Below are 26,967 nucleotides of genomic sequence, written 5' to 3'. Positions count from 1 at the left end.
TCTGATGCTATCGCGCTGTGCTCCATGTTACTGTCGCATGGAGCATGAAAAAAAAAAAAAAAATATATATATATATATATATATATATATATATATATATATATATATATATATATATATATATATATATATATACGGAAACGCCAAATGTTCAAAAGCGGTGCGTTTCGGGGAATCCTGTATTCTTCTTGGAGGAATTGGTCGCAAGAAGTCAGCATGCTTTTCAAGTGCATGGTCTCGAACCGGCTTTTCAGAGTCTCAGCTCGTGTCTTCAAAAGACCGCCTTTCAGCCGAGTTCGCGTCAACTCCTCTTTAATATTTCTCTTTCCTTTCCCGCGCTTGTGCAATGCTTACAAAACGGGAACTGATGCTGCTTGAAAATCCTGGACCTTTCCACAGCAGCATAATTCGTCCGCAGGGGCTGCGGCCGGTATAGCTCAGCCGCTTCGGGATTGCCCCCGATGAATAGCACAACTTACAGAAAGAAATAATCCTTCTTTGCCAGCGTTAGCGGGTCTCTAGCTTTCTTTGGCCGAAGTACGATTCAAAAGCGCTTTTATTCTGCCAACAATAAGCAAACAAGTTAGTCTCTGCGTCTGTGTCTGGCTGTCCTTTTCATGTCGCCCGTGTACAAGTGCAGAGTTGGAAGTTTCTGCCCTGTTGTTCGAATCTGATAGGGCTTTGAATGTACATTCCGGTTGAGTATTGATTTGGCTTCGTGCGCGGCTCACTGCTTACGCGTAAGACGCTTCCTTATTGGTGCAATGCATGGCTTATGAGAGGTTTATATAGCTCCACTTCTTTGTGCCACGTAGTTGCCCATATCTCTAGGTTTTGCGTTCAGTCGCTTACGTGTGATGCACGGCGTTCTCAGCAAGCACTGAAGCTTATTAATGACTACGTTTCAATTTTAATCTTGGAATTTGCGAATGTCAGCAAGTTCTATTTCTTCCTACATGCCCTGTCTGACACGCCTTTATAAGGCACAGTTTATTTCCTTTACAGGGCCCTTTTATTATATTGAAGAGCGGGCCGCTAATTCACTTCTGCCCTAAAGGGGCCTTTCAGATCCCCGGCCACTTACGATTAGAATCCTGAATTTTCAAGAAGCTGTCACGCGTTTTCTAATTTTACGGTTTCTGTTAAATTTATTTTAGTTTTTATGGTGGCGACATCAAATTCATTAGCTGTGTTTACCTACTTCACTTTCATTGCCATTTGCGATTTCTTCTTTTTTTTTTCTCTCTCTTCTTTTTATTGTAAGGCTGCAGCAGTTATCGCCCGTTTTATAGTACTGGCGAGAGTGGGCCAGACTTTCCACCGCTTTATGGGGATCGTTTTTGCAAAGCTATCTTTCTGCCAGGGTAGCTGAAGAAAGTAATTTTCGTTTATCTTGAAAAACAGAATGACGCTTTAATCGGTTATTCAAGCGTTCTTATTTTTATATGGGGCAGAATGGAGGTTCCGCGAAAGGCGCGTTCGTGGTATTTGCTTTTCGTTCACAGGAACCTTGTGTTGAACGTGCCGCGTCTTTGTCTGCAGGTTCGCCAACCCGAAAGTGGTGATCGTCTACTGCAAGCTCCTCTCTCACTACCGCTCCAACTCAACGGCAACGAATCAGCAGGTGTTACGCATGCTGTATCGGCTTGCCTGGGACCTGAAGATGTACCCGATGCTTTTCCAAGTCGGCGTGTTCAAGACATTCCAGCGCATCCTACACGACTTGCGCTCATTGCCAGCGAATACAGTGGACGGCACTCTCAAGGTGAGGTTCTTACGTAAACCTGCGCGTTCGTCTTGCATGCCTATCGTGGGTTCTACATGCAGGGCATTTCTCCTAATTGATTGCGAGCTTATTCGTCAAACTATAGAGCTATTATTTTGTAGTGAAGGCATCTGTACCCGTTTTCTCATATACTTGTAAGTGTTCAACAGAGGTTTGTGATCATGGGCTTCAACAACTGGTTCGCGATAGGAAGACCATCCCGTTTAGAATGCCGAGCATGGCTAAAGTTTATACGCTGTCCACGTTTAGAACGTCGATTGCAATTCGTCAGTGAGGCTTAGAATGCCAGTTGGATAGCATCAAGTACGCTTTGAACGCCAGCGTCAAGCTTCGAATGCCAGTGGTAACGTGTTAGGTAAACTCCGAATGCAAGTTGCATACTTCGGCAAGAAAGCTCTGGGCGCCAGAGCACAAGACGTCACATTCACTGTCGCAGGAAATTATGAGGTCACAGTGGCAACCTCTTATCACTTGATATGATCGATGACTTGATTACGTCAGTATAATTATTTCATTAATCAGTACGTTTCAAATTGGTCATGACTATGACTTGCATGATTGTGAGTTTTAACTACTCACATGACTCGTACACACTGCGCTCCTACGTGGCTTTTATGCCATGGTGTGAAAATTGTAACAGTCACGCACGAAAATGCTAAATGCGACTTTGTCACATATAAAGACGATGACATACGAAATGCAGCGTGAAAGAATGGCAACTGTTTTCACATCTGCCGCTCAACATGGCGAAAAAACAAACAAACGGCAATATTATATATTCCCAGGTACTCGATTGGAGTTCCTCTGTCCGATGCAGAGATTACTCGCCAATATTACTGCTGAATTTCTTGAAATTAGGTTAGACTTTTAAAAAAGTTCAGCAATATATCTCACTTGATCATACTGCCTCTCAGTCATCACAACGCCGGAAATCTTGAGGACACGCCTTTTGAGCCAATCTGCAATGTTTTTCCTTCCCGTGCATATAGGTGAAGTGTGTTTTCTGTGGATTCCGAAGCATTGCGGCTTTACTTGCAATATGGTGGTCCATTTGTTAGGGAATTCAGCTCTCAATAGGCCTGTGACCACCTTCGTGCTTCACACTGTTATGCTATATCCGTTTTGAACGTTTTCCTCTACTCCACTCCCAGCGCCCTAAGCCCAAAAGGGCACCCTGTAATTCGGGTTTCGAAGGACAGAATGAATAACGAGGCATGCGGGGAGAAATATCCCATCCCTCAAGAGCAAAATGTTTATATATTCCCTTAGTACGGCGGCGAGACAGAGTACTTATAAAAATATTTAATTGCAATGCATCGCGCACAAACTTCATGTGAAGGTTTCAGAGCGAATCCCAGAGCATTTTGAGTTCGCGATGAGTCACTGATGTCGCATGCACATATTCTCAGTGCTTTACCCTCTTTCTTTAGGAGCTGGCCCGTCTCGCGACGTTCGTAGTGCAGAAGTTTGTCGCCACCGCCCAAGAGAACAAACTTGCCTTCGCCGAGACGTTGTTCTGGAAAAACACCAAGGAGGCATACGAGCTTGTACATGGCTACGGCACCGGAGGAAAGTGAGTAGGCCACTTACTTTCTCTCACGTATTTTTCCTAGCGCATTTAGAGGGCAGCTCCACTCCTCGCACTATAACTCCCACTTGTGCGTTTGACATTGAAAACCGGAGCGGGACTAGCGCGTGCGCTCCTGCCTACCGCGTACAAGCGGAATGAAGATACTGGTCTGCTTGCGCGTTCCCCTGTGAGCGTTTGGCGCATGCGCAGTAGCGCTTTGGCTCGTGGGCTGTACGGAGCACAGGCGCGCGCCGCTAAAGGTGTCTGCTATCGGCTTCATCTTCTTCCTCGTCCGTAGCACCATGCGGGCCGCTGAAGATCATCTTTATAGTGGACACGGAGGCTTTCAGCTTTGGTGCCACGAGGCTAGGCTGGGGGATTTGGTCGCGCAGTCTCACCATGGATGAGGTGGGTGTCTGTGCGAGTGTGTCAATGCTTCGGAGCCAGCCGTTGGCGTTGCGACTGTAGAAAGAAGGAAAAGAAAATGCACATGCCTGCTACTGGCTCTGTAGCTGAGCCACCTCCTCTGCCTGGTCGGACTGAAGAGAAAATAGACAAGGAAGAAAAAGAAGAGGGGGAGAAGGACGCGCGTCGCAACAGCCGTCATCCACCACCGAAGCGGTGGCGGATGCAATGACGGCCTACAACAGATAAAATTATGATGGCAGGCTAGCAGTCCCATTCCCGTAGGGTCAGGAACAGCCACCCTTCACTACCTTCCGCTCTCTTGCTTCGGAGCCAGCGTCATGCTGAGTGGGGCCATCCAGCCAATATAGCTAAATGGGAAGCAGTAGGGAAGGGGCAGCGTGATCGTCTCGAGGCACAGACCGATAGAGAACGAGAAACTCGCTAGAGAAGAAACGCTAGTATGGCTATGTCTATCTACCGTTGTGCGCACGAGTTTAGAAAAAAGAAAATAATTGGAGGTTTATCCGGTGAAACCCTTATCCGCGAGCGTAAGCTTTGTTAAGCACGGCGATAGTCATACTTGCGTTTCTTCGGAGCCAGCGTCAGGCTGAGTGTGGCCATCCAGCCGTTATAGCTGAGCAGGAAGCTGCAGCGAAGCGGCAGCATGATCGTCTCTAGGCAAAGACCGAAGGGAGAACGAGAAATTCGCTAGAGAAGAAGCGCCAGTATGACTGTCGTCTTAACAAAGCTTACGCTCGCGGATAAAGGTTTAACCGGATAAACTTCCGATTTTTTTTTTTTTTCAAAACTCGTGCGCACAACACTAGATAGCCAAGCATGTGTCCATAGAGTTACTTACTCTTACCTAAAGGGAAAGCTCTGCTGCCATCTATGTGAGTTTACATGGAGTTTCCAGACGACCAGTTCATCCATCATGGGCGCTCAAAGCATCATGGGCCGGAGAGCTATTGAGTGCAGAACTACAACTTTTGGCCAAAACTAATGCAAAGATAAACGTTGTTCTACCGTAAATAATGTCCTATCATTCAATATTCTGACTGTAAATTTCAAAAAGGGAGAGAAACAGCATCTCATTGTGAGATTTATCCAATATAAGCGATGGCTCTTTCTCCTATTGGCTTAGTTTTGAGCAACACAAATACCAATATTTCGCACTTAATAGGCAAATTTTAAAGGAAAAAAAAACATTTGGAATTATTTATGGTTGTGCAATTACTTAAGGAAGTTTTTAGTGGTATTTCGGGAAACAGAAACCTTTTATTAGCGACGTCTTGTGCGCCTTCGCTACTATGGCTTTTGCGGTCTATGTACGCACCTCGAGATGATGATTATGATGAAAGAGAAACATGATAGTAACGCCACTCCATATTCACCCGAGAAAAGCCGACTGTCCCGCACCAAGTAGCACATCGGCCCATGATTCTTAGCGCGCCCATGGTGGCTGAAGTGCAGCGCCCTCAGCTTCCGCTCTAGTTAGTGTAAGAAACTCTATGCATTTGTCTTGCTTGTTGGGTTCCTAAGATTACGTCTCACGTATTTCTCACATGACGGTGTTTCACCTGATTTTCCTGCTCCGATGCTTTTGCGCAGGATGCCTGCATGCTGCGATAGGTAAACTGAGTTCGTCATTGTATCATGATGCATTCCTAGGTTTGGCATGATACAGCACGGTGTAAAGGCAGTGATATACCTGCTGCACCAACTGCGCCAATATGCGTCAAATGTCAAATCCTGCTGCATTCTTCTACAAAGTAGAGTTTTCGTTCACTTTTTCGCCATACCCGCGCCAAACTGCAGTTGAATAACTTTGCCGAGAACAAAATTGAGACTGAAGCTGGTGTTCTAAAGACATGGCCGCGCTGTGCATTGCCTCATGAATTTGGGGCACGGAAATGTTCGTTTTGTCGCAGCCGACCGCTGGCCATCAACACGCGCTAACGAATATTGCAAGCTGGCTCCACTTCCCGTACTTGTTTTCATCTTGCGGTACGAAACGCGATTTTTAAAAGCCATTGAGTGAAATAAATGTAGCGCCATCGCCTCTTGCCTCCTCCTGCGCCGCTGCTCCTCCTCTCGGTTTCGACTATGGCTCCCTCTACGTGGGGAACAGCTGGCAGACGTTATCCTGACTAAGTGATGTCGCTAGGTGTCGCTCGAGTTTTTCAGAGGTTCTTTTTGTCGCGATCCGTTCACGTTATGTTATGACTGGCTGGCGAAACGTCGATGGTGCGTATCGATACGGCATTAAACATCAGTACTTCTATTTATAGCTCTCGGGTACTGTGTCACGACGCGCGCGCTGTTCATCTGCAACATTTGCCTTCGTGTGTCAGTCGGCCGCCGGCCAAATTGCCTGAAAGGCCTTCAACCACTTAACCACTTAAAGGGCCACTGTCCAGCCTCCGGTCGAAAATATTTTCTTCGCCGTTGACTGTGAGGCTTCGCCCCCAAAACCGTAAAGCCGAAAAAAATGTTTTTGAAAAGACTATAATTAATAACGCAGTTACAGACACCGCAGTCACCCGATTCTGTTCTCTCCTTCCGTTACCTCGCAAAGGTTTTTCACTCTTCTGTCCAGTCGTCTAGCCTCCGCAAGCCAAATTCCCCTTCGTCCTCCGCGTTTGTCGGAGGTGGGGCATGGTACTCTGCTTGCGCGAAAACGAAACTGGCGATGGAGCGCGCGCCGCTGCATTCATAGCATTCAGTCCGGCCGTGGCGAGGGACAAGCGCACAGCGAGCGGCGCACGCAATTAGTCGTATACGCCCATCCTTCACACGTCAGTCAGAGAGACGGACCAGTGGATGTCGTTTCAACTCTGATGTCCGCCTAGTGGCCCGACGGGCCAGCGGGAAGCTGGTTTCCCGAAGGAGAAGCTGAGAGAGCTTTGATTTGTATTTTTGCTGCTTTGCGGCGCGCGTATCGCTGTAGTATTTCGCACCGACTATATCTGGTACCTGATCGAAGCATTAGGCTACTTTGCTTAAAAAGTCATACCCTGGACAGTGGCCCTTTAACTAAGCTCCCAAAGTGAATCAACCACCCGCACTCAGTACGTAAGTTATAGCTGTCACTGAGTTGTGAGCAACAGGTAAAGTAGCTGAAGCGTGACCGAGACCGCCACAATTAAGTGCTGTTCCATCCAGGATTGCCGCATGTCAGATCACCTTACGCAATGCCAGACATATTTTGTGTTTGTGTATGACCTTCAGAAACGCGGCGGCAGTAATCTCTCAGGTGTGTATGCAAGACGTCTGCTGCACATAGTGTTAGCGGTTGCATGTGCGAGCCTGTGGATTCAACAAGCGAACTGACGCGGTCATAGGCAGAGCAAGCTGCATTTGCAAACACCTTTAGTGCCATACCTGCTGCAAAGCGTTCTTGCCAACGCCTCCTCCACACAGGCGGTTCATAGCGCCGACCTCAAAAAAGCGTTGGAAATTTTGTTGTTCTCGTAGGTAATAATCCAGGAGACAGGTACGTCAAAAATTAATTTCTCTTGATGGTCGCTGACCCGTACCGTGTTGATAGAAGTGATGACTGTGGTACAAGCAATTCTCTGCTCATAGCTGCATAGCAGCTGCTGCCGAAACGGCGCTGCTCACCCCTTCAGCTTGTATACGCTAGCTCTGCTGCTGATGCGTCGCTGTACTCAGTCATAATTGTTTTTATTACGAAGTAATGGAGTTCAGAATAAGGGAGCGCCATGCGTAGACAATTTTCTGTTGCTCTGGCCAGCGCCAAAGCGCCGTCCGCTGTTGCTTTGATGTACAACTAGGCCTAGCGACAATCAAGTTTGAGCCTGAGCACGGCTTGAGCCGTTTTCCGCAGCGCTGGCGGGCGTCACCGCTGCGCTGAGCTCGTGGTATTCGGTACCACGAGCATAGCAAACTTGTCTGATGCGGCTGAGGCCTAGTCTTTTCCGGCGTACTTTCCGCTTAATTAACGACACGACACAATAACAGTGCTGCAAAGAAGGGCTCGCTACCTATTGTGTTTCTTCGAAGCGTGATCCAAAGTGGAAGTGCACGATGTTGATGAGGGTTGCTCGGGCGCTTTTTGAACTCGGGCGCCGGCGCGCTCATGTGCATTCCGGCCACAGACACCGCCATTTTCCCGGTTAACGACGTAGTACACTGGTGTTGCTAAGCTCAGTTGACGATAACCGCAGTTTGGTCCGCCGTTGAACATCAGTAAACGAGGTTACGCGAGTAACCGCGGTTAAGGGTGCCTGCGTGATAACTGTGCAAGAAAGGAAAACTACCTTCAAACATCTGTGGCGTTGAGCTGACAGCGGCGGTAATGTTCCTGTTCCTAGTGGGTAACAATAGTTTTGTTGTGCACGCACGCGCCTATTGGCTGTGAGTAAACGCAACACATTTGCTCCTCTCTGGAAACAAGAACTGATACGCCATTGCCGGCTTGGCGTAGCATTAGATGGCGTTAGACAGTCGCATATTTGTTGGCACCTCCTAAATTTTTCAACAAGTACATTCCGTCTCAAATTCTCCGAATAGCCAAGAGGTCCTAGCCTATTTCATGAATAAAACTATTGGATTGCACGCAGAGTGAAGTAAACATTTAAAACGGTTGCTCTACTTTACCGAATCTTCTTTCTGTGTTCTTGCTTTTGTCTTGGGACACGCTTCCTGCCGAATTTAATTCTGGTAGAATTGCGCATCTTCGCAGGTGGAGGTTAGTCTAGTTTCTAAGAACAGCAGTGTTTTCGTAGGAAGGAGTAAAATTTGTACTTGGCGCTATTAGAAGCATCTCCCAAAGCAAGTGGGCCACACAGTCACTCACCCACGTTTCAAGAGTTTTTCTGAAAAAACAGCATAGCTTTCGCACGAATGCTGCTTGGCTTCTTTCCTTGTTATCCACCTCCTGAAATTTGTAGTCAATTTTAGAACTGATCACTGATCAGTGTATCTATATAAAAAAACACTCATAGACCCGTTATGCCTAAAATTTCACTCCAGAAACAACCCACTGAGAGCCGGTTTGCCTCCTGATGTGAAATTATTCCTCTTGTAAGTGAACAACTTCGTGAGAAACTAGAAATGAAACTAGTCGTTAGAAGAACACTGCATCCTCAATTTCGTTTGCCTCTCGGCTTGCAAAGAGCAGCGGTACCGTGTTTCCGTTTTGCTACTGTCTGAGGGGTCTTCTTTGCAGATGGCATTTTAGTGGAGGAAAGCTTCGCATTCGGAGCTGCAAAACTGTCAAGGCACATCCAAGAAAGACAAACAACAAACATAGTTGCTGGGGAAAGTACTTGATTGGTCCCGTGCAGACGTTTGGCAAACAGGAAACTAAAGGTGGAGTTAGTGCAAACTCAGAATTCTAACCAGTTCTTGCAGTCCAAACATTAGTTTTAATGAGCCCTCGCTACTTCTGAAATGGCAAACGCACCGCGCCTGCCTTGTAATGCTACTTAAAAAAAAAAAAAAAAAAAAAAAAAAATAGAGCATTAGGAAAAGAGAAGAACGACCTTTCCGAAGAGGACCCGCACGCCACGCTATGTGTTACCGTACACGCGCTTTCAAAGCGGTGTTCGCAGCTAGTTTCGCACGCGTTGGTCACAGGCTATAGAATAATCATTATTGTTCCATTTCTATAGCACCGACAAAATCATTTTTCCAGATAGTTTATTTGTGAGCCCAGGAATCGATAGATACGTACAGAATTAGAATCATTACTTTGCCGAAAAGTGTCGCGTTTCTCCACCGCCCGCATACGCGGCGCCTGCTCCGCAGGCAGCCGTCACGGTCACGTAGGGAAGCGTTTTTCCGCTAGGAAGAAGGGGGGGGGGGGGGGGGTAAAAAAAATGCCGGCGGTTCCATCACAGACGGAGGTCCAGCTCGGGCTACCGTATCATACCGGCTATAGTGATACCACGTGAAATCGGAGATATCGCGTTTTTATGTTTCGTTTAAATTTCCCACGGAGAACGTACGTGATGGAAAAGAGCTGTCGTCTCGGACAGTGTGATGTGCAAGATAAACAGGCCTGTGTTTCATGTGTAAGACTTAGTATGCCGCCTCTATAGCGTGTGACGAAATCTATATTCGCGTCACGTGCTCCGTCTCAGACCGGACTGGAGCCTACGGCAACCAAGGCGTGGAACGCGAGTGTTCAGAGCCCCAAATCATAAAAGCAAAAATAACACCCAAAACAAGGTCGGAGGAAAGGCTTGCCTTCCATTTCACGGCTCAGTCGTACGAAACGTTTTGACACGTTTAAACGATAGGATAACGGCCTCATAGAAGCTAAAAGCCGGTGTCGGCGGTGTCATGCTCTTTGCACCTGTCACCACGGGGAATTTAGGGGCCCCGCCGGCCGCTCCCTTCTTCGCGCGTGCCGAGCTCTCGCGCTGCATCTGTGGCGCGTCGCAGTGTACCGTCAGCGGCGTGGCTTCAGAAAAATATGTTTGCCTGATTTGTTTTTTTGTTTTCTTTTCGTACATTGTACTTCAATATGGGTGTGAAGCAGACGGTCGACAACTACGACACCCGACTTTGCGCGATGCGCACTCTTAGAAAGTCAGCGATCACATTGCATACGCCGAGTTATTTGTATTAGTCTGTCAATAGTTCGTAATTTTAAGCGATAGCTGATATAGCTGGACCGGTCGAAAAGCCGCCGGCCTAGTAGTAGTAGTCCGCAGCGCATGTCGGGAATAATCGGTGGTTGCGTAAAAGATTATATCATTGTAATTTGTGGTTATAGTGATTGATGATTGATTGACATTTAACAGCGATTGTGAGTTTATGAAATCAATGCATTAAATTGATTCATTGATATGTTAAAGAAATGAAAAAATAAAAAAAAATGAAAAAACGGGATTCAAAATGGTCTAAATGCTCAGAATGATGATGCTAATTAAGAAAATTATTGTTCAACGGATCATATAAGTAATTTAAATAACAAACAAAAATGAAAAGTGCGGTATACACACACACACACACACACACACACACACACACACACACACACACACACACACACACACACACACACACACACACACACACACACACACACACACACACACACACACACACACACACACACACACACACACACACACACACACACACACACACACACACACACACACACACACACACACACACACACACACACACATATATATATATATATATATATATATATATATATATATATAATAGTAAAACTAAAGATAACAGTAAACAAATAAAGGTTAAAAATAAAAATAGAAAGTGCAAGACATCATTGTGTGCATGAAACGCTATCGCGTCATGCCCTTAACGACTTGGCTTGTCCTCTAATTTTTGGCATATGCTTGAAATACTGAACGCTCTGAAGCACTACGAATCAAAGCACTCAGTAGCATACTCGATCGAAGTTCTGCGCTGTAGATTATGAAGAGCACGCTTTATTTGTTTTCATAAGGCATCTTTGTATAAGTAATCCTGTTCTCGGTGTCTAACCATTGTAAAGACTTTGAAGGTAAGGGACACGCGTTCTCCATGCATTGGAATATCAACCACTGAGTTGTTCGTGAGGCAGCGGAACTTTTAAACTCTGCCAAGCTAGGTTAGCTGCAGAAGCTAGACTGAGAAGCTAGCACTGTAGAAGCTAGTCTCATGTATTTCAGTTCCCACGTCATTTTGGGACTTCAGTCGTTTGGGAATATGGACTTTACGGGCGCACAAAGGGCTCTGCAAACGCAGTGTTCAATACAGGTGGTGCCAAACCAGTGCTCGCGTAATCACAGCACACACACCGTAAAACAGTGTTAAGAAACATTAAAAAAAGTTTTAGTGCTTTATTGTTTTTTGTATCCGTTCCCGGGGGATTTTACGAGATGCTAACAAGGTTAGCGTTTGCTGAAGTAAGTTTGGGAAGGTAATAGCACTCTTAAGACTGCGGTAAAAGCCAACGCGAGCCCAGATTTGTTTACTCATGGCAGGCATGATCATCCAATGAAATATGAGCTTTTCTTTCGTGACGGAAGGCACGTTTGCAAAGCTGTAAGTTACGCTCACTTCAATACGAAGCTGCGGTTGCTTTCATGTAAATTTTTACGAAGTAAACTGATGCAGCGGTGGGGAAATAGCCAATGCTGCGACCTCTTCGTCCTCTAGTTGGAAAGGCATTCATGCTGTATAATGCAATGCTTCGGTAAAACAGTGAGTCAATTCTGTATCCATGATAAAGGCTTTCCGGCAAGCAGCAACTGATTTTTTTTTTATTTTATTGGGCAGCATCCACTTTTTGAATTAACCGCCAGTCTCTCCTCTCATCGTTCATAACAGGCAAGGAGACCAGCATTCTTAAACGAAAACCTGCTGCATTCGTAGAAGGGCAACCACCGAGAGTGAGAGCGCACCCGCCGCCGCTTCCCTCCTAATCCCCGCTCGGACTCCCCTCTACTCCCCTGTAGCCTAAATGGCTCGCCGCCAGGGGAGGCGTGGCGCTGTCGTTGCGTAATGTTCCCGTATATGCTCTAATATACAGGAACACTAGTGTCAACTCTTCAGTATTAGAATCAGGCTTTATTTTTTAGTAATCACATACTGGATGGATTCCTGGGCTAAAATTTCCAGCTTTGGTTTCCTATTGCGGTGTTGCAAAGTGCCTTCAGATGTCCCACCGATGCCAACAGTTGTTATATGTGGCTCGCAAGCCTCCAGAGTTAGCGCTGGCCTGGCAGCTCAGGGTACCGTTGAAAGCGTCAGCAGGTCCCAGCAGAGACGAAGCGTCGTCTAACAAGAACAAAGTTTAATGTTGCTTCTCGTAACAACCGACAGAGAAGTAGGCCCCAGAAAGAAAGGCGGACATGTTCATACAACACGTGTTTCAATGACGACGGTTCGGTGGGAGCCACTGCCGCTTTTAACCGCTCGGTAGTCCGGAGTGAGATGGGGAAGAGTCTCGAAAAAGCGCGACGGTCGGCCCAGCGTCTTGTCGCGGCTTGCATCCCCGATTCAGACTCGCCGGCGCCGGTAAACCTCCTCGCATTAGCCATTAAATACCTTTACCTTTAACTATATTTCACAAGGATTAGCACACACAAATACACGGCGACACAAGGTGAGGAGTGCGTCTGGGCAGGTGTGCCGGAGAAACGTTGAGCAGCGGTCAACGCCGCGCTGAAATGGCTCGAAATGTCCCGTCTCCGTGATGATCTTAAATCCACTGCCACGATCCCACGCGACGGCGGCGAAACGTAACTATATCGTTTGTATAGTGACGCACAGCAGCTCACGACGTGGATACCTCATTTTCACAGTTAATGGTAATTAGGCTTCCGCCAAGTTTTTCATTTTTGTCGCATATTTCCCGATGTTCGAGCGGTTGTAAGGAGCAAGCCTTTCTTGGCTCATGGAACTAAATCCAGTGCGCGAGACGTGCGCAGCATCTGTGCATCGGATCTGTGCACTGAAGTGTCACTTGTCAATAATCCTGATGACGTCATTAGAAAAGTTAAAATTCTTTCTCCACCGGGAATCGAACCTCCATCCCTCGGATCCCCAGTAGAGCGCTTTAACCAACTGCGCGGCGCCCGAGATCGTGAAGCGCACGTCGTAATTCTCCTTGTTTACCGTGAGGATGATAGTAGCGATGACAGTGATGCTCTAATTAGTTATAATGACAATGAGGACAGTAGTAATGATAATGACGGGACATTTAGTTGATAATGAGAAAAACCGTATGCACCGTGGGCAGCAGCAACCTCCGGCTTTCGAATTTCGGCATTGTAGATTCCGCAGTTCTCTCGGATTTTTTTTTTTTTTTTTGCCTCCTCTAAAGATCTCTCGCTTTATATATACTCGTGCTTGGCCTCGTTGAGTTTGCGACAGCTCGCTGTATTTTGTCTTTAAAATCCTTCTCAGCATTTTTTATAGCCTTAAAGCCAACACCACAACAAGCACCGAGGAGCCTTCCCAATCGTGTTTCCGGTTCTTACGGGAACTGTGCAGTCATAATCTCTCCCAATGCCACAGGCCCACAAGCTACAGGACAACCATAGGCACCCTAGTGCAGTTCAGAGGAGTTTCAAGAATTGTGTTTTATTGTAGTCTCACTTCAATATATTGCCAAGTGAAGCGGTACTAGCTAACTAAACTATCGTATTTATTTACAACCTACAATAACGACTTTGCGGAGGTAAAATATTGTTAGTCTGAGAGAGTTTTTAGCGCGTGCGCCCATCGAACAAGTGGCGGTATCTGGCGCCACCACCGATGTTCAGACAGGAATGACGAGCCTGTGGCACTCGACAGATTCTTCTATCTATGCTGAATTCTTAAAACGATACGACGTTAAAGCTGTTTGTGCCACCGTTTACAAAAGGCGCACGAACATATGTTCTCATCACAGCGCAGCTGTCGAAAGGGACGCGAGCTCATGTGTGTATACATGTGTGACGTCAGCGGACTAGATGTGATGATATCATCTATATACGTACTTTTCCCAAACACCGCCCAAAATAACGTCGAAGATGTTATTGACCACGGTTTTTATTAGATATATAGGTATGTGTATGCAAATGTGAGTACGTGCATTGCGCGGGCACCGGACGCTCCCCTCGTCATCTGCGGCGATTTCCACTACTCCTCATGTTTGCTTGCCAGTTAATAGTATACTCTCTGAGTACGCCATGAGCACGCGATGAAGAGGGAGGACTGTAGCAAGAGGCATGTGTACGTCGTAATCACCAGGTCGCTGAGTGGAACGCAGTAGCCGCTACGTACTGGTAGCTGAAGGCAAGAGACTAGCTTTTATTTTTTATTTTAAAGGAGAAGACTGTCATTTGAAAGTGACCCAACTGACCCCGCTGTGAGTATAGTTTATTTGACGACAAAAGGCTGTCTTGGCACAAGTTTTGCGGGAAGTAGTTCGGGACCTCGCCTTCGATCAGTATCATTACGCTTTTATTCGTTTTCTTTCCTCTTCTCCAGCTTTCCAGTCATTTCGTAGAAGATCGAGAAAAAGACGAACGAGCCAGGTTGGGGCCGGGCTTAAGGATTGTAGATACGCGGAGTTTCCCTCGCATGGTCCTCCTGATGAACGGTTTGGCCTGTCTCGAACCTATAGACATGTCCACAAATGCCAACCACACCCACCAATAATGTCCAGACCACGGAGCAGTGGGAGGCACTGATGCGCAGCTCTAACCCTGCCGTTCAAGCGGCGGTAGTGGTCTGGGAATCTGAGGCCTCAGGGGTCTCGGTAGTTTAGACCCCCTACTTTAATTGATAACAACAAAGTCTTGATCGTATTCGTCGAGCCGGTTGGGCGCGGCAGAAATCGTTTGCCGCATTTGTTTACGTAAAGGGAGAGTCGCGCTTTTTACGCCACCTCATTAGATCAATAAATATGGGAAGTTTTTAATTAATGGCAGGATAAAGCCTGACCTGTTCAATGCACGCCTATTTAATTTTAGGACCTTTTTTTTTAATAATAAAAAAAAAAAAGAACGCGTGGCTGTTGTGCGAGTAAATGCGGTATTCGCTGCAATAAGGTGTACCGAATTCCGCGGGTTTCGGAGAGCCTCTCGGAGTGAAGGTTAGCTGCACGCAACGGCCTCTCTCTCGTGCTACTTGGAACTTCTCAGTCAACAGAGCAAGGTAGGTTTTGGGGCTAAGAGGCTTTGACTTATCTGCGCCATAAGTAATTCAACCTGACTCACCGCTTGAAGCAATACGGCTGTCAGTTTCATCGATGTAGTTGCTGTTATATGTTAACAGCGGCTGGACGCATCATTGGAACCTATAGCGGCGATGGTGAAGGGATGTGAAACGTCAGTACTGCCGCGTGTGGTTTTCATTTACTTGGAGGGCGGTCGGCGGCCGACCCGCTGCAACCGATGTGGACACTATTACTTGTCCTTCTCCCTACCAACTTTAGCAAAGGTGGCTTTGGTCATTCCGTCATTTCTTTACCAAGAGGACCGACCAACAACGCCTTTTCTTGCTTTTACTTTTTTTCTTTCTATTATTTGCTCTCAGACGAGGCAAATACCGTTAGCTGTCGTAGTAGTAGACAGAAAAGCTGTCGACGGGTAGGCGCTCCTTTGTGTTACATTCGTGTGGGGAATTGGCTCCGACAGTAAATATGCCTGCCTTCGCTGGCAAATGGAACCTCTGAGTAGGCGTCCTCAGCTGCGAAAAAGAGGCAAACGCAAAAGGGCCGAGCTCATTACAAGCCCCGGAGCGAGTTTCCAGGGCTATGAACTCTAGTTGTGAAATTGGTATCGCGGACTAATATTTTCTTTTCTGTTTTCTTTCTTTTTTTTTTTTTTTTGGTTGCCAAACCTTGTTCTTGTTTTAATTTGTCACAGTATGTTTCAGCTTTGATTGAGTACCAATCCTTCGATTTTCGAACTCGCTCTCTCCGTCTGACGCACTTACAGATAAAGGGGAGCTCCTATCTTTTATTCTAACTTTAAAGATCTCGCAGGCTTCGTCGTCCCAGGTATCTGGCACTCTCCAACGCGACTCTTTAAGGCTTACCTCACAACCGCTAGTTCGGCTAGAGGCGTTCCTCTTATGTATCGGCGGTCGCCAACCTCCTCTCCCACATCATTTTGCCGTGGCTGCGCGCCTGTCTGTACGCGCCGCATTCCGCAACCGAGTGCTCGCCCGAGGGCTGCTGCTTCTGTCTCTGCAATATGACGTCGCGGCGTCAGCGGCAGCGGTGGCCGAGACGACGACGTTCCCATCTTCGGAGCCAAGCTCGTCCGTACGCTGCTTTTGTCGTTCGAGTGAGAGACGCGCTGCTTCGACTTGGAGAGCGGTTCAGTGCGCGCTCTCGCTGAAAATCGGCGTTTCTCCGCCCTAATGCATTTCCTCCCGTCCGCTTTTCTGCCTTCCAGGGGCGTCTTCCTGCCGGTTTTTACCTCCTGCGTTCCCGAACTTCCTCCGCCACCTTATTTCTCCCCCGGGCGATGCTTACGCAGCCGCCTTTGTCCCGGCGCATCCTGCTTTCTTTTCTCATCGTTCACTCTGCACTCTCCTTATTGGCGTTATCTCTTCATTTCTTTTTCCAATTTCCATATAAATTGAAGAGTGATATTAAATAAGTCGTCGCTGTTAGTACCACTACTCAGCCCCCCCCCCCCCCCCTCTTCTTTTTTTTTTCTTTGCTGTCATCGTCTTCTCTTCGCCATATAGGGAATCTCCCGTTCTCTCTTTCCATTGTTGAAATCGAAGAATCGATTTACTTTCGCATGGAATTTCACTTTTTTTCTTCTTGTTTACCGGGTGAATTTGCTTTAGTTTTTAATTGTTATTCTTCCGAGGGGATCCTCGGGAAAAGCTGAACCGTCATTGACAGCGAGTGGTGGGGAAGCGAAAAAAGGAAAGAAGCATTAAGAGAGAGAAAGAGGAATCCACTTACGATGCGAAGGATGCGGATCCCACGCCGCAATGCGCGCGATGAAGCGCTCCCGTCGTGAAAGTCGGAGGGGGCCCACCAGCGTTTTCGACTGATGAAAATGAAGGTGCGAACGAAAGCGAAGAATGAGCTTCGAGGAAGAGATGTAATGAGTGTGAACGCGAAGAAAATGGCTTTGGGGAGACGGCGGGGGAAATAGGGACGGGAGACGTAAACTTTCGGGACCTCTTTGAAGAAAAAGGGGAAGATAAAATGGAGCGGATTGCCATAGAGTGCGTTGGCGCTTGGGGTGCCGAGGCCAGGAGGAGACGAATGTCTACGCAGTCGATATATGGCCTGCGTGAGCTGGTTAACGTTGCGAATCTGCGGGAAGCATCAATAGCAAGAGGTGAGGCAGGGAACGGGACTTGTGTTTGCTGTTCTTTTCTATTTTCTGAGTTCGTTGGGTGCCTACTTTTCTCTGCTTGTGTTCATCGCAGGCTACTTTTTCTCTCTCCTTCCAACAGTTTGGGAAGTTCGTTGAAGGCTGAAAAAGAACGAAAAGGGGCATTGGCACTGCCTGTAATCAAGGAATGAGCCTCGGAAACTATAATAAACAAAAATAGAACGATTGAAGGAAACAACTGAGTTCGAGTAAAGCGTCACCGTGAACTCGCCGTTAGTCCCTGAGCTCGGCACTTTCGTTTCAGAGATGGATATCCTCCGTATATTACCGCCTTTCCAGCCTTCCCGCAGACCCATTCCTCTGTCTTCCTTTCTCATTCTGGTCTTTCTCACCCTCCTAAATGCTCCGGACTCCGGAATATGGGGAGGTCGTGGACGATATAGGAGGACACTACTTTTTTTTATAAGCATGTGCACATGTTTCAAAATGTAAAAGAGAGAAAGCAAAATCCTCACACAAAAACGAAATGAAGAAATTATTGTCCGGAGCAAGAAAGACAGCAAGACAGGAAAGAAGAAGCAGATGCGGAAGAAGGGACGCGGGTGCCCCGGCGCGTGCTCTAGGCGCTTGATATGCATCGAAGCCATCTCCAAGAGAGTCGAGATTGGACTGGGCCCCGAGGCTCCACCGTTTATCTTTCTCGCCCGAGTTGGGCGTTGGTGCGCTGTGTATTCGTGCTGGTAGTCTGGGCCAGCGGACAGCATTTGCATAAACGACTGGCGGCGTAGAGAGGTTTATTCTGGCCGAGAAGGCAAGGGAGGCGGGAGGTGGGTATATGGTCCACAGACTCTTTCGGTCAGTTCAGGCGGCTGGGTTCTGCTGCCTATGGAGTTCTCTCGGCTGCGGGGGGCGATGCTCTTCGGAGACGAGTGTGCGTGACGAAATTGGAAGCCACGCGCGGCTGGAATGCTCCGGTGGGGTTTACTAACATGACCACGATCGTCGGACCCTGGCGTGAACTTATATTGTCACTGCGCGTCCTTAGATGCTCCGGAAAGGGTTGTACCATGCCGAGGAGCTGCGTAGAACACGAATCACGATACCCGGGGTGGGCTAGGGAGCAGTCTACATTTCTTACGTGCTTGACTGTCCATATGATGGTAAAAATGCAGACATTGGCTGTTGCTGTTGTCACTGCTCACTAATAAAAGAGGGGGGGGGGGGGGGGGGGGGGGAGGCCCTTGAACAGGTTGTGCCACCTGCACCTGACACGTAGTGTAAGTTCGAAGTAACGCATAGTTGCAGCTCAGGTATGATTCGCTACTAACTTTGTTGTCAGCAATCCGTGGCGTTTTTTTCTTTCTTTTTTTTTTTTTTTTAAACTTGAGGTCCCTACTCTTCCTTTAATTTGAAATTCTGAGTGGAAACTCGTGTAGTCGCCCGGGGTGTACCTATGCCGGAAAGATGTCGCTGAGTTGTGCCGGGCAGCGTTGAGCTTGAAAATGGAACTTTTATATGCTTTTGGCCTCTGCGCTTCACTCGGAAGTTATCGATGGCGCTCGTCACACTCGGTGTGCTCTCTCGTACGGGCCCCGTTTTGCACCAACTCTGCTGAGTGCAGGGGGAAAAAAAATGCTTTACAACGCTTCCCCATTTCCCCCTCGTATGGCTTAGTTATTTCTGGCACACACCTAAAGTAGCAGCTAGTCACTGTCCGAAAATCCAGGCTGTGAAAAGCCGCCAGCTGTTTCTGGATGCTGTATACGCTTCTGCTCACGCTGAGCGCCCCCGATGGAGCACGGGACAGGTTTCATGAAGTCCGACGGGTAGAAGCGCGAAAACTGAGTTCTCTCTTTCTCCTCGGAAAGCATGCGCGTTATTGTCTCGACTTTGGGTTTTTGCTTTTCGTAGGCATCGATTTTTACGGCTCTGCTCTGACAGATAAAGTGACGTTGTGGTGCCCCAAACCAGATTTTGTCTCTGGTGTACGTGCTCTTGTGCTCTAATATACAACACGTTGTGGTCATGTTTCAAATGCGGCGCAACGCAATAGGGAATAGTAAGAACTGCGCCCAGTAGTTGTCTTCAGCCAACTAGTGTAGTTGGTCGGCGGCGTTGCTTGAAGGAACACTACTATCGCGTTTCGAGCATGTAATCTTGTAGCAAGGATGACGATTGCGAGTGTAGAAGTGAGGTGCTTGCACCTATGGAACAATCGACACAACGGAAGAGTTCCTGCTTACGTTTGTATGGATCGAGTCTAGTTTGTGGCTGTATTCTCCACCTGCTGCTAGTGGTTCTGCTTTGTACTCGGTCGGAGGAGACAAGCCAGGTACAATTTAAGTATAGTGTCACTCTCTTGTTTACATTCGCGTTTACTTTGTAGGGAAGATCTTTATTTTGTTTTACTCTTTGAATTTTCTTCTTCTTTTTTATTCGCCATGTTTCAGGAAACCTGTCAAAGTCGCCTGGACCGAGGAGCAAGTGTACGAGCTTAAGGTGTTGTACGAACGCTACAAGGACGACACGACTCCAGGCAAGTCCAAAATTTATTTTGCACTGAGGCAATCTTTGAAGTCCGATTCGCACATAAATGATAATAGAGTGGGGCACGCGTAGGCGATTTGATCACGCGCGTATGTTGTTACGCTATAGGAGACAATGGGGCCGATACTCTTCCTGAATACCCTATTCTGGACAGTCGGCTTTCTTTCCGTAAAACTAATTCAATGTGCGGTACTCGGCATTTCATAAAATGCTGCAGAGCGCATTCTTCCAATGCACGTCTTTTCATCGATGCCGCTGGGCGATCTGTCCTAACACGAAAGCTTTTCCTGGCTGATCAGCAGCGTGGACAGCGAACATCGGCAGTGTATGGATAGAACCTGTCATCAGAGTGCGTCTACACGACCAGTCAACAATCCATTGCATGAATAATTAATATAATAGTACCAGAATTGGTATCCAATCTAAATAAGGATAGCCAAGTGGAGTGGAGTGACCTCTATATTTTGATGGGCCATCCCCCCAAACTCGGCCCCGTGGACCCCCAAAAATTTGACCTCGCCAGAATTGGACCAGAATTGATGTCGAACCTAATTCGAGTATGAGCCGTTTACAGGTGACCTCCAATATTAGATGGGCCTCTCCAAATTTTGGTCTTTCTGGAACCTCGAAATTTGACTTCGTCCGAATATAACCAAATTGACGTCTAACCTAATTTGAATGTGCCCAGCAATGGCAACTTCCATATTTGAGTGGGTCATCCTCCAAAAGTTGGTCCCTTTACCCCCAAAGTTCGACTTGGTCTGAATTCGACCATTAGTAACGGCAGCTAAGCAATGGTACAGACCAACGAAACGCATTACTCAAAAACGCAACTATAGCTCGGAACTGGCAATGATTTTGCATTTCGCGACGTAAGCAGACTTACGCTACCCCTGTAATTTTTTTCCTTCCTCTTCTTCCCATCGTTGTCTGATCGCATACAGCCTGTTTCCTTCTCTGCCTATTCGGCTAATTCTGATTATTTATTACTTGAACGAATTCTTTGCGTTTGCTGCAGTGCTGTCCTGAAGCAACCGGCAGTTGCGTGCGGCCATATTCCTCTGGCTGACATGGTGGCTGCATATAGCTGTCTAAAGGAGAGGTAGACATTTCATGAATAAATGCGGAACGCTGTTTTTACAGGCGCGGTGAACTGTAAGATTATCTAATGGTTGCAGATGCTTAAAATGTTGTAATTAGAAAGATGAACACGGTAGCAAGGAACCCCCGGTGTCCTTGCCACTGCATATTCAGACACGGAGTGATGAAAATGTTAGAGCTCTTCCGCGATAACGAAATGACGACAGGTTTTATTGAAAAAACAAAACAGAAGAGAAAGAAAATCTCGTTTTTATTAAGCCGAAGATACATCCCACCCAATTTTGTTCGCTACAAGATGTTGAATGCTTGTTATGCCGCTTCCTCTGTTACTACTGCACATAGCAATCCAGCGAACAACATTGCAGCTCGCGAAAAGCGCGTTTCAGAGAAGTCAGTTGAGGTTGCTATGAGGTCGTTTCCAATTAAATGCTGATGAGTGGTCAATTTTATGACACATTGACTTCGCAGGTATAGGGAAGCATTTAGCTACATTGGGAGCAACAATTTTGGGTGTGTGTCGAACACCACTCAAGTTTTAAGTTTGGAAGAGCGAGCGTGACGGTGTCTGTCAGATCTCTCTTCGAGCCTCGCCCAGACACAATGTTTACCATAACCCTTTTTCTGTGTATGTCCCGCATGTGACGGTTTTCTACCCTCTTGTGCAAGGAAGCTTGTTCACACCGTTCAAAATCAGTTGCCGGCTCGTGCTGTGTGTGCCGCGTATTTGTTTCTGTTTTGTCCGCAGAACCTTAGCACAGTACACCGTCACCAATTTTTTTTTTTTCTCCTTTGTTTCTCTTCTTCTGGCTAACCGCGAACGCTTTGCGAGTGATAACTCGGTACCGTTTGGACCAAAGACTTGTTTTCGCAGCACGAAAATCAGCCTTTCACCTCGGTCGAAACAAGCTGCCCCTGTTTCAAGCACGATGACTTACGATGCCTTATCGCGTACTTGAATTTCGTCGCAACCGCGGTCGCCTGCCTTTTCGGCATTCGATCCCGCCGTGGTTGCGTGGGACGCAGCGGCCTCGCTTTTTGTACCGCGGCCTTTCAATCTCCAATCAGATTATAGCTATAACTTTGATGTTTCCCTTTGAAATCTCATTTAGCGGAACTGGAAAGCGGTAACAAGATACGGCAAGGCTAATAGAATTGTTGCATCTGGTTTACTGCTACGTTGCGACTGCACTATGATTCGCATACCTCTGCAAATCCTGTACCGTTGCGTCATCATAAGTGGATATCATGGTAGGCATATCTGTTTTCACTTTGCTCCGATTCCTTTAACCTGTCGCTCGCGCATGAAATGGCATTGCGCCTCCAAGTAAAGGGTTCACATTTATTCTTGTCAAACGTCGCGCGCAGGAAATTGGTCGTTACGTAAAGGCCGTCTTTGCTCTCTGTTGTATGCGCGCACATTTTGCGCGTGTATAGTTTCGCACTATAGCTGGGGGAAAGAATTATGATTCTCGCGTAGGGATATCTGGCATAGACCACGGCAAGTATCGATGGCCCGCGGTTTCGTAATTGGCCGGGTAATGGACGTGTTCTGTCACAGGCTGTGCTGCGCGGGCTCTTTCGTCATGATTTATAGCGCTCAATTTCGCGCACGTGGCGCAAAACGCAAACGGCGCATTTAGGTTCGGTTACGGGCTTTCGTTTTCGAGAAAGGAAAAACCACTGAAACCATTAAGGAAAAGGTGCGGCGTTCGTTTTTTCATTTTCATTGGCTTATATAAGTTTGAATCGCATATGGAATCTTGGTTCACGAATGCTTTGTGTGCTTTATTCTATTTTATTTTATTTTTTTAGTTCTGCAGTCCGATTCGGCTCCCACAGGTTTTCTGGAGCATGATTATTGTCTTCCAATTTTGTTTTTATTCCTTCGGTTTTAAATTTCATCGATATGAGAAAAAAGATTTCCATTTATGAAAAATATATTTTTTTTCTGTATTTTTTTTTCTGCTTTCTCGGAACGAAATCATTACGTCGTAATGGCTCGGCGGTAGTGCTTGCTGCCATGTGCTAAGCATAATTTGTTTTAATTTTGCGGTCAAGCATGTGACGTATAGCACTCACAAAGTAGCGAGCTACTTTGCTATGTGAACACATTTTGTTCCTTCGACTTGATGAGAATCTCACACCTCATCATTATGGTAAATGTGCCCAAAGCCGCATATGTTCTGCGATGCTTATGGTGAAGGAATTTTTTAAAGGAGTTTTACATGGACACATACTTTGTAGAATAAGAAAAAAAAAAAAAAAGCTATGCAACTCTTTCGAAACTACCATCAGCTAGTTTAGAAAGCATCATCGCATTGTTATCTTTTACGCTGATGTTTTCGGACAATGTGTGACTAGGCCTCGCCACAGAAGGGTTACATCAGCTGAACAATGCCTCAGTCTGAATGGATTACAGGAGTCCTTCTTTAGTTTTCGTTCACTTCCTCTTGTAAAATAAAGTGGGCGCGGAATGCTGTTACACAGCTGTCGTTCGCTCGGATCTTTAGAAAACTCCCTTTTATTCTCTTATCCTCCCGCTGCTCCGACGACAGGAGCGAAATTCTCCAGGCCATAGGCAAAAAACCGCATTGCGGCAGGTAAGCTTCTCTCTTCCCCTCCAACACACACACACATACCCCGCGGTCTGTTTCCGTTCTGTGCTGTAGAAAAGGTACCACACCCTCTGGAATGCTTTCTTCCGCGTGTCACATTTTCGGCGCTGTTTCCTGTTTCGAGCTTCGCTCTCTTAAAAAGGCCACGGCGCTGTCTCCGGCTTTCCTTCTTTTTCCCGGACTCCCCATTTCCCCACGCGCGGCACCTCACCGCGTGCACGTTGTGTACCGACAGTCGTTGCGGAAAGCCAGCCTCAGACGAGGAGAAGGGCTGAGTCCTAATGCGCTTTCGCGCCGGAGCTTTCGTCGGAGAACCCGAGACGCGGCGCGTTCGTGTCGGAGCTTCTCTGCCCGAGGAACTTCCAGCTTTTGTGTACTTGCTGCCGCCGATGTATGTCGTCGTTCTCGTCCTTAGGATGCGGCGCCAATTCTTTTTGGGGCCCTCATCATTAGTGTTACTGTCTCTTGTCTCCGGTCTCGTAAGGTTTCCGCTTTTGTTTTTCCTTCTGCTCCGGATTTCGCTGCGTGCTCACTCCTTCGTAGCCTCGCAGATGTAACTGTCAATGCTTAAGACGCACCTTTGTCGAAGCTGTTTGGCCTCTGTTTGTTCGCCGCGTTTTCGCCGTTTGTCGGGCGAGTGTATACTACCCTATTTTAGCGATTCTAAGAACCCCCGTTTTAAAGACCCCCTGATTTCGTAAAATTACATTGGAAATGAAGTACCCCCGTTTATCGAGGAAGGGCGCGTAGACAAGCCTGCCACTGCTCTTGGAAACTCAGCCATCGGAGTCCCGTGGTGGTCCGGCGACTGCGGTGCGATCTCTGGCTTCTCGTTTTGCTGCATTCCGACATTACACAACAGCTGGCGGGGCAGAACGCCAAAAGCCGGATCCCGATAGTTCCACCAGTGAGTTGTCACTTGAACCTGTAATCGGCGGCCGTTCGGCGGTGCTCGACAGGTTTCGCAAGCATTGCGGGCCTGCGTTTGCTTTGTTTTGCGTCAGCTGTTTGACAGTCGTAGCGGCAGCCAGAATGAGTTTGAAGAGCGCGGTCCCAACTTGAAGTTCAAGCGAACTGTAACCATGGACGTTTGCCAAAGGTGTTTGCTAAAGGAAATCTTAATTCTCACGCCCGTCTCGCCAAGACATCGCTGCGAAAAGGGGCGGAGGGGCTAGGTTTTTCAAATCTAAGCACCCCTCCCTCCCACACCCTCACTTTCGGCATCGCGATCGTGAGAACAGGGGCTGGTTAGAATCGAGTAAATACAGTATATACGTGCCTGCGTAGTTTGGGGATGAGATAGTGTTCTCTGCGGCGTGAGTCTGGTCGCATTCTTACCCTTTAGGTGCACTCTGCCTTCTTCCCTCTCCACTTACTTACCTTTTTATAAATGCGCTTCACTCCCGAATCTCGCATTCCGTGGCGGAGAACATCGTTGTTGCCTTTGCATGACTTTAACGTTTCTGGCGTCTTTACCAGTGGTTTGTGAATATTCATGCGAATCAAATAGTCGCTAGTGCAGTTAAGGAATTATTCGAACCGAATCGAATGTGTTACGAACTTTTCGAATACGTTTGGAAAAATTGGCACTATAGTTTAGAATAAGACTCGCCGTAATATTTTTCTTCAACGACTGCTCGATAAACGAGACCAATACGGAATCTGCGCACCGCCCTGTAGCAAACGCGGGTAAGCGGTCCGTTCGTGTGGTGCTTGATTCTTACCTTGATACCAGATCTCGAATGCCATGGACCATACATGTTGTCGCTCATCGAATGTCCTGATCTCCGGCTCTAGTTTATTCTCTTTCGTCATCAGTAACAAAGTATAATTCGAGACACGTATAACTTGATTCTCATAGCGTTAACATAAACCGAATTCGTTTTGCGGCCTCCTGGTAAGATAAGTCAGCACCGTACCTCACCATTGCCGCTGGCGCTTGAGTGCTTCACACTGTTGCTCGTTTTGTATGAGCAGTTCGTAACAGTATTGCATGTGTAGTTCGCCACAGAAGCGAATATTAGTGCAGATACTCGGTTCGTATTTGGTTTGGTAGGGAAGCTACACCATTAGTATTCTACTCGGTAGAGGTGGTACATTATGTTCGTATTCGATTCGGAAGAAAGTGCTCTTCTCGCACCTTTCTCTATCTCTCTTTTGCATATATGTATAAGCCGTGTGCGATCATTTCATTACATGCACCCGAGTTATGAATTCTTTTCAACGTGCACGGGTGCCCACTACTTCTTAGCGCCCGCGTATCCTGCACCCGTATTGACTATATATATATATATATATATATATATATATATATATATATATATATATATATATATATATATATATATATATATGCGCATGACATTTCATTCGAAATAGCCCTAATCCAGCTCACTCTCGCTTCACGAGTCTGCATAGAATAGTTCACTTGAATAAAGTTGGGAACCTTTCGAGCTGCTTTGCTTTTAAACTTGAATTTGCATTTGCTGTTTTCTTTGCCTGTCCAGTAGGACTATATTGGGAGTATCGCAATGCGTCATCTTGTCAGGCGTGCTCCTAACTGGACCCTTCGTCTCGTTTCAGTACGAGAATAAGAAGGTTCTTTGCTCACAGGAGTTTTCGTTTGTACCAGCCAACTTCCATATGTCTCTTTTCACTTAGGCTTCCTTCTTTCTTCATCACAGTGCGTAGCTAAGAGATTGAGCTCTCTGGTTACCAATAGTAAGTGGTTAGTTCTGTCTAGTTGAGCCGCAGAGCTTTTATCCAAATGGAATCGCGTGTCGTGTTTGCTATGCCTTCTTTACGTTTCTCGATTAGCCTAGCGTTGTTCACTGCGGGCTTTTTTTTTTTTTTCTTTTTTTCGTTTGTGTATTTGTGCTCCTGAGCACTTGCGTGTTGTGTTTCTTAGAGCAGTTGCTCGGCCTATTGAAAGGTTCACCCGGTTGTCCATCTTGCCACAGCTGATACCTCTCGGTAACATTGCAGTGAATTGATGCCTTTCCAATGCGCTTAAAAATTCGTCAGTCAAAACAGCCGGCAGGCCAAGGCGCGGGAAAGAATTTTGCAGCGTAACGTGAACCCTTCCCGCTCTCCCTTCGAACAGTTGAGAGTTCATTGTGTGCGCGATTTCACTGGTTTCTTCCTTTA

At 46.9% G+C, this 26,967-nt stretch overlaps 1 protein-coding gene across 1 annotated transcript in view; it reads left to right on the top strand.

The window, feature by feature from the left end:
• The window catches only part of timeout (circadian regulator timeout), a 336,321-nt gene that overhangs the window by 253,174 nt on the left and 56,180 nt on the right, over positions 1–26,967 (top strand). The window contains exons 17-19 of the mRNA XM_084606801.1: positions 1,543–1,765; positions 3,217–3,359; positions 20,008–20,093. Coding sequence (XP_084462927.1) covers positions 1,543–1,765; positions 3,217–3,359; positions 20,008–20,093 — 452 coding nt within the window. The remainder of the gene's footprint in view (positions 1–1,542; positions 1,766–3,216; positions 3,360–20,007; positions 20,094–26,967) is intronic.

The sequence above is a fragment of the Amblyomma maculatum genome, chromosome 6 (genome assembly GCF_055883805.1).
Source record: "Amblyomma maculatum isolate TAMU_Amacu chromosome 6, ASM5588380v1, whole genome shotgun sequence".
Lineage (NCBI taxonomy): Eukaryota > Metazoa > Arthropoda > Arachnida > Ixodida > Ixodidae > Amblyomma > Amblyomma maculatum.
The sequence above is the reverse complement of the archived record's forward strand: the minus strand, read 5'-3'. Positions and strand labels throughout refer to the sequence as shown.